Genomic DNA, 11240 nt, shown 5'->3' on the forward strand with positions numbered 1-11240 from the left:
ATGACTAAGAAAAATATAGAAAAATAATTAAGAATAGAGGTAGTATAAATAAAATTACTTTATCTTATTTTCTAGATTATAATTTCATTTATTATGGGTGATGATCAACACATGCCTCTCAAATAACCCTAAGTACAACCAACTCTACGCTGACATTTGTTTGTGAATTTTTTTTTTGAAAATTTATTTTCGGAAGTTGGTATTTTTTTTGTTTGTAAATTTTGAACAAGATAGTCTTATGAGTAATATTTTTATACACTTCACGTTATCTTGCTCATAAAACTAATATAGATGTAATTCTATAAGCAATTATTTTTGGTTCAAATTGTAATTTCTAATAAAAAATAGGAAAAATTGTATATAATAGCAAACTAATAACCTAAAATAAATAGAGTAGCCAGGGTTTTAATTTAATTGTGCTCCATAGCAAACGTTTGCAAAAAATTGTCAGGGCCTCTCTCCCAAATATCTCGCTCGCCACTCTCCTCCAATCTCTCGCTCGCTTCCTCACTTTTTATACAAACACAAGTGTATATAAATTGTTTCTAATTGTATAAAGCAGAGAAAATTGTATAAATATATATATTTTTGTTCCCCTCTCTCCCCTCTTCCAGATCTCGCTCGCCACTCTCCCAAATCTCGCTCGTCATCCTCGCCTTTCTCACTTACACAAACAGAAGCGAAATGTATAATTGTGTTTCTGTTTATATAAAGCGTGAAAAATTGTATATACACATGCAAGTACATATATTTTCTTACTATACACTTATAATTATACAATAAAAATACTCCCATGCCTAGTTTCTTTTGCCTTTCTCTCTTTCTCGTTTTATACAATTTTTAAATTGTATCTAATTTCTCTCTTTCTCGTTTTATACAATTCGATTCAATTGTATATTCCTTGTCAAGTATCTTTTGTCTTTCTCTCTTTTTTATTTTATACAAATTCAAATTGTATATAATCGTTCTATACACTTATAATAATACAATTCATTTTATACACTTCGTTTTTATACAGTTCTCTGCCCAAGTGTCTTTCTCTTTCTTGTTTTATGCACTACGTTTTGTACAATTTGCTTCAACTGTATATGTATAGCGAATTATACGGTTTCTATGTTTGCTATGGAGCGCAATTATGCAAACTTTGCTATAGCATACAAATATGAATTTTTTATTTGCTATGTGTGTGAAAGTTGCCCTAAAAAATACAGTTATATTATAAGTGAATTTTATATTTTAAAGAAAAAAATGATAAATATATTCTCGAACTAGTTTTTGAACAACAAAATTATCAAAGTCTCAAAAATTTGATGTAGAATATTTATATACCATGTACGATAATTTGAGAATGTATTCGTTTTTTTTCCTCAATTTTAATAAATGGGTTGTCCTAAAATATCTTTCTAGACAACATTATTTGATATGTATATAAAAAAAAAGTTAAAATTGAACATGACACAACCAACCATAAACATTTTTTATGTCATTTTATCCTCAATGCATTTGGTGGTTTATCATTTATTGGACTAAACAAAACACCTAAATGTCCCACTATATAATTATTTTAGGAAACTGGACAAGGAAAAGGAAGAGACATCAAAAAGCGAGAAACTGCCTTTACCCAATTGGTTCGTAATGGAAATTTCCATTGTTAATTTTCTATGAGACTGTACGCGTTGAAGCATCATCATCATCAGCACCCAAAAATTATCCTCAATTTTGCGAGGTGCCTCCTTTTATTTATCTTCACAAATCGTAATTTTTGGTTCTGCTTACTTTGTTTGCCTCCGAAATCCTGTTTTCCTTTTATTACTGTGCAAAGTTGTTTAGATTAACAAATTACCTTGATTTTGTATTTTGTTTTCGTTCCAATTCTTTGAATGTTGATCGGAATCTGATGGGTGTTGGTAAGAAGGGTTTTAATCCTATGATTTTGGTATAATTTAAGCGGGAAAATTGTCCCTTTCTTTGTCTGTAATTCTAATTCTTTTACATGGGTGTTTTGTTTTCTTTGTTTTTTTTCTAGGAGGGGGAGGAACAGGTAATGGGGTTTCTCTTTCTTGGATTTTTATGATATTGTTTCGTCAAAAAAGGCTTTTTGACAGTTGGGTTTTGGATTATTATGGATGTAATCAGTAGAGTGATGTCTAAACTTCCTGCCAGTTTGTTTTGTACTTTTCTAGCCTTGGGAAAGCACAGTTCGCCATGAATTTGTATGACTTTATAATGTTCTTAATAAACTTTATCTGGAAATGCTGTCTTTGTGGTGTATTGTGAATGAAATTACACTGGCATTGCAAAAAACATGGTGATGGATTTATTATGCTTTATCCAATGTCGTGGGAATTCCTCAACAAGTTTTAAACGAGTGCAGGTTAACCTTTTTTAATCTGAATATTGTGCTTGAATGAAATCACCGTAGAAGAATTTTTATACGATGGGCCTTTTTTACCCGAAGGTTGAGAACTGCGGTGTGGTTGTTAGAGTTAAAGTTTTGATGTGATTCCCATGTGGTCCATATTAACTGTCTTCTACTAGTTATTAAAACCCAATGTTCCTAAAACATTTAATTTTTTAGGTTCCTGAACTCACATCAGTGACTTGATAAGGTGATGGCGGGGGAGGGAGATATTGATCTCTCAGCTTTAAAATCCCAATTGACTCAAACTGACGTTACTTGGAAGCTAGAGATGGAGAAAAGCCAGTCCCAAGTGGATGCTTTACAAGGAAAACTGTTGGAGGTAAAAGCTTCTATTCAGGGATCAGAAGAAGATACAAAGAAGGAGTTAGATGCTCTATGGCATAGAGTAAGAACTGCTACAACATTGATGACGTACTTGAAAGCTAAAGCCAGAGTCGTGGCTGTTCCAGATTTGGCCCATTCCTCATGCGGCATCAAAGAACTAGATGGAGTGGGTATTGTTGATAAAAATGGTATACCATTATCCAGTTGGACTAGGGATGTTGATCTCTCATCTTTTAATGATGCTGATGATGAATTATGGATTAGACTTTCGAGTAAACATGGTCAACTTGATGAACAAGATGGATCTTATATGAGTGAATTACTCAGAAGTGTACAATTGGTTACAGATGTTATGGAAAGTCTTGTCAAGAGGATTATAATGGCGGAATCTGAAACTGCTATAGAGAAAGACAAGGTAACAGTAGGTGAAGAAGAGATTAAAAGGAAGACGCTCCTTATTGAAAACATGTCTATTAAGTTAGAGGAAATGGAAAGATTTGCTCTGGGTACAAATCTTATCCTGACTGAGATGCGGCAGAGAGTTGAAGATTTGGTTGAAGAAACTTCTAGACAGAGGCAGAGAGCTGCAGAAAATGAGCAGGAGCTTTGTCGTGTTAAGACCGACTTTGAGTCTCTAAAATCCTATGTCAGTAATCTCGTTACTGTGAGAGAAACAATTCTATCATCAGAAAAGCAATTCCAGACAATTGAAAGGCTTTTTGAGCGGTAAGTGAATCCCTTTCGTCAAAGAAATTTCCATTAACCATAACATGTGCACTGAACTTTTTCTTTTTTTCCTGGCTATACAATGTGTCTGATGCATGAAGTTAAATGTTAAATATATCCTTTTGCCTCACTTTCATAGCACTGTATCTTAATACTTGCCATACAACTTGTAACTAGAATACAAATGTCCAAGCACAACTTCTTCCTGTGTGTTTGAATAATACTTGCCTTGCAGCTTGTGTATAATAGTTGCAATACAAATGCACAAGTCTAATGTGTATTTTTGGTAAAATGTTGTGATAGCTCCACTACATTACTACCTTGTTTCTCTGGTATGGCTGTTTTTTCGTGTATAAAATATTGCTTTTAGGAATTAGAAGTAGTATATATATGTATTTCACCTTAAGGCAGCTATTGATTTAAAGGGAGTGCCAGCATAGATAATTAGATACTCATAGTTGTTCAAGTGTTCTAAACTTTTCTTTTTCTTTGAGTGTGGTTAATTTAGATTATTAATACCATGCTGGACTCTTGACAAGCTTAGTGCTGTAACGTCCCTTTTAAGCTATTGGACTGTTGTAGGATCTTGTTCTTGTAAAGATCTAGGGCCACCATATTTCTCTTTTTATTATTTCCAGGCTTGGGGTGGGATGGGGGTTCATTTGAATCTTAACAGTGTTGATCATTGTTCACTGCTAAGGGCTGGGACCATTTGAAATTAACAATGCATTGTTTACATGATGTTACAGGGATAACAGAACCAAAATGGGAAAAAAAATCCAAATTGTTGCTTATGGAGTTAATGTTTATTTTATTTTGATATGTGCTTTGTTGCACTGACTCCCAGATGTAAGACAGATATACCATCTGAGAACTCTACAAGGGGTGAGAAATTAGGGAAAAGATAAAGAAGTGATTGGGAAAGTTTGATTATTCCGTCAAGTTTGGTTGAGAATTTATATTAGTTATTACTATCTTACAATACGGTAAGGTACTGATTCTAGGGAACAAAACATCTCTAAATCTATGGTTGATGTCTCATTTTATGGTTTTAGACAATTCTCAACGTATGAGCTTGCTTTTGAGGTTGAGCTAGGCCGAAGGTCCACTTTTTTTAATAGAAATATTTGTGAGAAATTAGAACAAACAGTCGAAGGTGCAGAGGTTAGAGCCTTTACTCTATATGAAGTGCATCTGCTTTACATTGGCCAAAGAACACAAAATTAAAATAATTTCTCTATTTTTCATAAACTTGCAGGGTAAAATTTAAAGTCCCTTATTTTTTTGTATACGAATAAAAGCATATCAGTCCAGAGACTAAAGAATCTCAAAGTATAAAAAAAAACTTGATGATACCAGAATGAAATAATTGAGAATAAACTCGGAAGGTTTTACTGCTAGTTTGTAACACCTTAATCCAATATAAGGCACTAATGAGTATCAAGCTCATCAATTTTAAAACCTAGCTCTCTCAAACTTTTATTAATAGAAAAAGTTGTATTCTCTATCTCTAATGGCATAAATTTGTTCTTTTCTTTTGAGAATGAAGTTGAACAATCTTTTTCTAATTCATAATTAATTGATATTAGAACTTTTGAGATGCTATATATTTGAAATGATAGCTTCAGTTGCAATATCCTCCATTTCATTACTCTCTTGCTCAACCCAACTAGCATCTTAAATTCGTTGGTAGTTGTATGACCAAGTAACATAGTAGTACAGAACATAAAGGAAGCGCGAACTTTGATGAAGTTTCATCTGATTTGAATTGAGCTAACACAAGGTTTAAACTTTGTGCTCTTATTTCTGCTGTGCTCAGGCTAAATTTTCTTATATCCGAATTGGCACGAAATGTTAAAGCTGTAATAATTTGATCAACTGATATTTCATCATGCGGAAAAATTGTGTGCTGAGTTTGTTTTATGTGAAACCAGGCTGGTCGCCAAGTCAACACAACTGGAGAGTGAGAAGACGCAGAAAGAGGCTGAAGTAGAAAAACTGATGGAAGAAAATATGAGGTTGACTGCTCTGCTTGATAATAAAGAGGCACAGCTTTTGGCTATGAATGAACAGTGCAAAGTTATGGCGCTAAGTGCTTCAAATATTTAGTTCAGTGTGTTTAGACCCTTTGCTTCTTGTCATGTTCAATGTCACCTGCTTAAAAAGGTGAAGACTGCAAAACCTTATATCCAGTTTATGCAACTTTGAGTGTCTCATTGATAAAATGCATATTTATCCTCAAATCTAATGGAAAAACTAGACACCCTCTTTGGTGTAGTGCCTTTTACTTCTATGACAAATTTCTGTTTTTTTCTGTTCTTCACCGTTTCAGTTTATTGAGGATGGCAGTCACAATGGTGTTTGGTATAATCATATTTGTTTCTTTTGTGTCATTGGTCTTTGTTTTACAAGTATCTGAGGTCCTAAGAATAATGCCTTGCTCTCTACTACCTAAATTAGTGATATACCAAAGTTCAGTTATTGACCCATTCAAAAGTTACTCGGGTTCAAATGTGGGTTAAAGCTCAATTATCCAACTCTTATTAAGTTTTAACTGCTCTATTTTTTAAAAATAATTTTGTAGTATCTTAAAAAAATTATTATTTTTCATTGTTACTCTGGTAATTGGAGAATTGTAATTCTTAACTCATTCTTAGCTAAAGATACACCTCTCATCATTGGATAAGCATGTTTATTTTAAGGGAAAAGGGTCTAATATACCCCTCAACTTTGTCATTTAGAGCTGATATACCCCTCAACTTTGTCATTTAGAGCTGATATACCCCTTGTTATGAAAGTGGCTCATATATACCCCTACTTGTAAACAAAAGGCTCACATATACCCTTTTCCTCTAACGGAAATGAAAAAATAATAATTTTCAATCTAAATTTTTATTATTTTTTTCTAAAAAATATAATCCCATATGAGTAATTTTAATCCTCGTCAAACATATTTTTTTGACTTTTTTTTTGTTTCAATGACTAATTTATAATTATTATTTTGATAAACAAATTTATTTATGTTTCACTAATATTCTTGTAAAACTTATTGTAGATGACCAAAATTTTTTTTGAATACGAAATTAAATTACAATACACACAAAAAAATAGTTTAATTTTTTTTCTTTAAACTAAGGAATGAAAGAAAAAAATAAAATAAAATAAGAAACTCAAATAATTTTAATAAAAGAAGTCAAAAAATAATTTATGTATGAAAAAAATTAAAATATACCTTGAACTTTTATAGAATAATCATATATACCACTAAATAAATTTTTTAAAAAAATTATAAGTAATAAATATAAATTTAAAACTAATTATTTAAAATTTCGTTAAATGAAGAGTATATGTGAGCCATTTTGTAACGGCAAGGGTATATGTGAGCCGTTTGTATAACGGTAAGGGTATATATGAGCCACTTTTATAACGAGGGTGTATCAGCTCCAAATAACAAAGTTGAAGGGTATATCAGACCCTTTTCCCTTATTTTTAATATTACATTAAATAAGCTTGGTTATCTTAAACTCTCATATTTTTTTTTGATGATTACGATATATATATACTAAGATAGAAAAGAATGAATCATACTATCAAATATCATATTGACAACGCTTCAATATGTTCACAAATATCGTATAACTAAATCTTTTACTCAACATTTGTCATTTTGGCCTTATAATAATTGCAAGAATATCATACAAATAGAACCTTTCTAAACAGTTGTATATAATAATTTAAAAAGTAACTTTTTCTCTTTTTAAATAATAATTCCATCTTTTGCTAGAAAGGAGGATGATTTGAATAGTAAAATGACTAATCAAAATTAGCGAAATAATCCTAATTTCCTTATTTATTAATAGGAGAAAGTTAATTATCAATCATATTAATAATTCAAAAACATAGCAAAAACTCAGTGTAACATTTTATATCAGAATGAATTGATAAAATGATACATATCAAGTTGATATAGCTCCAAACAAATATGATAAATACAAAGCAAAACAGATAAAACTCAAACTAGTATGATTAACTTTTTAAAACACTCACTATTTTAAAATTCAAATAAACAAAGTACATATATTTGCTCAATATAAAAATTTTCCTCAAAAGAGAAGAGAGACATCGTTGATATTTTTTGGCGGGTTAGTTTGGAGGGAGGCGAACAAACAGAATTGGAACATTCTGTGTTCCATGCAAATACTCTCTCTACTTAATACCCAAAACCCACCATGCCTTTCTAATTACTACCAAACTCATCAGATTTCCCCTTTTCACTCTTCAATTTCAAAACCCTAATTTCCAATTTCTTCACAATTTCCATAACTAGGTTCGTTTTTGCATGTAAAATGCCTCTAAACTCGCCGAATGACAGTGAACATGGTGGAAATGAGTCTGATCCAAGGCTACAACTCACCAAAATTGCTAACCCTTCCGAAGATTTTGAAAAAAAGGTACGTTATTGTTGTCTTATAAATTTATGATTAGTACTTCTCAGTATTTATTTTCTACTTTTTTTGGTGTATCGTATGCTTTTTTTAACTCCTGTGTTTGTGCGGATATTGGTTCAATTATGTTTCTTGTTAGGATATTGGTAAAACTGGAGGTCATAGACCTTGTTTTTGATAATATAGCGGTTATAGTTTTTTATTTTTCATATTAGCTGCAGGATTCGATTTTACATGGACGCTAGAGTGTAAAATTTTATCATGCTGCGTATAATTTATGTATTTGATGAATTATTCTGTTTGAGCAGTTCAGAGTGTTAATTATGTCTATTCTGGAAATATTTTGACGCTTGCGCATTGACTAGTTTTTTCCGCTACCTAACGTCTTTCATAGCTTGAGATATAATTTGATTAATTTCTGGTATTACACAGACTTCAAGCAAGAGGCTGAAAGATGTTGAAATTTATGTCCCAATAGTCTTTGGAACAATTGCATTTTGGCTAGGCAAGAAAGCCACTGAGTAAGTGGGCATGGGCATTCTTTTTAGTGCATTTATTTGGTAAGAGTATTATGCTTCTCGATACAATTATAAATCTATCGGTTTGTCAATCAGAACTCAGTCACATAGGTGGTCAGTATATGTTCGTGGGGCAACAAATGAGGATCTTAGTGGAGTTATCAAGAAAGTTGTTTTTCAATTGCATCCAAGCTTTAACAATCCTGTTAGAGTGGTAGAATCTCCACCTTTTGAGTTGTCAGAATGTGGTTGGGGCGAATTTGAAATTGCAATATCCCTTCTCTTCCACGATGACGTTGGTGAAAAGAAGTTGGATTTGTAAGTTCTTTACTTTGTGCATTACCTTCTTTTCCTTAAACTTTGCCTGGCAGTGTGGATATACTTCCAGTGCTCTTGTTTCCCCAGGTATCATCATTTGAAGTTATACACAGAGAATGAGCCTGGCCCCCAGTCGACAAAGAAACCTATTGTTGTGGAAACTTACAATGAGATTGTATTCCCTGATCCTCCTGAGGATTTCTTTTCTCGTATTCAGAACCATCCTTCAGTAGTCGTGCCACGGCTTCCTACAACATTTAAGTTGCCTCCTGGTAAATATCTTCTTTGCTGAGATCTTTTGGATTTTGCTGCTGGAATAACTTGGTCCTTTCAGTTTGTAATTTTCTACTTTATGTTTCTTAGCACCAATTGAGGATCTGCATGCCTTGAAGAGAGGTGATATAAAAAACCATCCTCTTAGTCAGTGGTTCATCAATTTCTCTGAGGCTGATGAACTCTTAAAACTCACAGCAGCTCGTCAGAGGGTGAGCTTAACTTAACTCTCTCTCTCTCTCTCCCTCCCTCACACACATACAACACACACATAAGCAGACATGCTCAGTACATCTAAACGTCTTTGTGTAAAAAAACAGTCATGCTCATAGATTCTAGAAATCATGTGTATCTGTACCTCTCGTGAGATAAAGCTGGATGCGTAATTTCTTATATATAAAGCTGCGTAGCAACCTAGTTATTTAAGCTGATGCAATTATATTGGTGACAGAAGGGTGTGGCCTAGTGGCCAATAAAGTGGGTTAAGAACCATGAGATCTTAGGTTCAAATCCCAGCACAGGCAAACACATTAGGTGATTTCTTCCATTTGTCCAAGCCTTTGTGGACAGAGTTGCCATGTGTTGGTGGGAGAAAGCAGATAACCATGGGATTAGTTGAGTGCACACAAGTTGGCTGGATTCCACGGTTATAAAAACACATTTCTGACATAAATTATGTTAATACAGCTTGAATGTTCATTTTCATCTCTATACCTTTTTCATTTTTGGATGAAATGTAGAGCAGAAGTGTATTATCTAAACCTGTTGGGTGAATGAGACTTATGTTTCGACATTTTTCTTTGAGCTTTTATTTCTCTATGCAGTCATATATTCTTTACTTGTATCTTTCAGTTCTAGGATTGGATTCTCGATTTTCAACTGGCCTGGATAAACTGTCTTGTCTAGACCGGAGTCTGCCTTTTTTCTCCTCTAGACCATCAGTTATCTACTTCATTAGGTTTTAAAGGGAGCTTCAAGCATATGCCTTCGGCTCTTAAGAGACCGAGTACTTTTTTTTTCCTTAATCAGAGAAGTAGATGAATACTTTCACTAGAAAAAAGAAGAGACAAGCAGATCGCTAGATGATATAAATAACCCAATTTCACCATGTCAACAAATTATGGTTCAAAGCTTCATGCATCAGCTACATTGTACAAGTGATTCTAATCCCTGATTGATGAACTCGTAATATTTCAAGCAACAACTGTGTTAAACACCTCAAAATACAAATATGTATATCTTAAGGCTGCATTTTGAAGCAAATTAGATATTTTGTAAATAAGTTTATAGCTGGCCACACCAGCCTTCTTACCTTGATTATTTATTTGTCTATCTTCTCATTTATTTTCCTCTAAGCCATGCACTTTGAGCTTACAGGCTCAATTTCCACATTTGTAGTATTAGTAGTTTACTATATTAGCTAATTGATTGGATATTGGTCTGACAGGTGCAAGCTCACATTGTTAAGCTGAGGAGGCAGTTGAGCGTGATGGATGAGCTACCCCAGACATTCAAACTGGATTCTGATTAGAGTATGTACATGATTGGTCGGTCACATTTACATGTTCTTTTGTACATGTCGACTAGCTCAGTTAGTGGAAGTTCATTTTCTTTTCTCCATCCATATCTTGTCAAAATCTCCACCTGACCCTTTCACTATCCCCCGGCTCCTCCTTTCATTTCTATCTCCTCCATATGCTGTGAGGTACAAGCTGTACTATGTCCTGGGTAACGTCTAAGGATATTTTTCTGTAACATCTAGGATAGTTGTGTTATTCTGGCTCCTCTGTAAAGAAGAATGTTACCAGGATTTATGGTTGAACTATTTGTCAAAAAAATTGGAAAGAAAATTTCCTGACTGAAGTCTTACTGGGTTGCTTTCTTGATATGTTACATGAGACTTAAATTGGTGCTTTTGCTCCCTCAGTGACAGGTTTTACGCAAAGGTATGCTCATCACATTATTGCTTTTCATGCTTTAATAGTTTCTACTTTTTTGGTTGGTGCTACTCTTCACGTCAGTAGTTATGCGACAGGTCTTCTCAATTTTAACATGGTCTTTCCATAGTTCATGTCTCAGTTACTATGCTCTTATTGTTTCTGGTATCTGTGTGGGGTTGCTGTGTGAAATCTAGCACATGTACTTGCAGTTAGCTGTTTCTTTTGGCTTTATATGTGATACCATGCACTTGGATAAGTCCTTTTGACTATTATT

The 11240-nt window shown here is 33.3% G+C and overlaps 2 protein-coding genes across 3 annotated transcripts; both read left to right on the forward strand.

Moving 5' to 3' along the window:
• Positions 1 to 1524: 1524 nt before the first annotated feature.
• On the forward strand, positions 1525 to 5790 carry LOC107011563. 2 transcript variants are annotated; one of them, XM_015211112.2, is made up of 3 exons: positions 1525 to 1726; positions 2579 to 3472; positions 5407 to 5790. In XM_015211112.2, exons 2-3 carry the CDS (start codon positions 2613 to 2615, stop codon positions 5579 to 5581), a joined length of 1035 nt encoding a protein of 344 aa, XP_015066598.1. In that variant the 5' UTR covers positions 1525 to 1726; positions 2579 to 2612; the 3' UTR covers positions 5582 to 5790. The 2 variants fall into 2 exon arrangements, with proteins under 2 accessions (XP_015066598.1, XP_015066600.1); XM_015211114.2 differs by lacking the exon at positions 1525 to 1726 and adding an exon at positions 1754 to 1907.
• A 1763-nt stretch (positions 5791 to 7553) lies between these two features.
• On the forward strand, positions 7554 to 10950 carry LOC107011564 (transcription initiation factor TFIID subunit 14b-like). The gene is made up of 6 exons (XM_015211115.2): positions 7554 to 7923; positions 8350 to 8438; positions 8532 to 8753; positions 8841 to 9025; positions 9117 to 9238; positions 10474 to 10950. The coding sequence occupies exons 1-6, from the start codon at positions 7819 to 7821 to the stop codon at positions 10555 to 10557; spliced, it is 807 nt and encodes a 268-aa protein (XP_015066601.1). The 5' UTR covers positions 7554 to 7818; the 3' UTR covers positions 10558 to 10950.
• The last annotated feature ends 290 nt before the right edge of the window (positions 10951 to 11240 follow it).

The sequence above is a fragment of the Solanum pennellii genome, chromosome 2, assembly GCF_001406875.1.
Source record: "Solanum pennellii chromosome 2, SPENNV200".
Taxonomy (NCBI): domain Eukaryota; kingdom Viridiplantae; phylum Streptophyta; class Magnoliopsida; order Solanales; family Solanaceae; genus Solanum; species Solanum pennellii.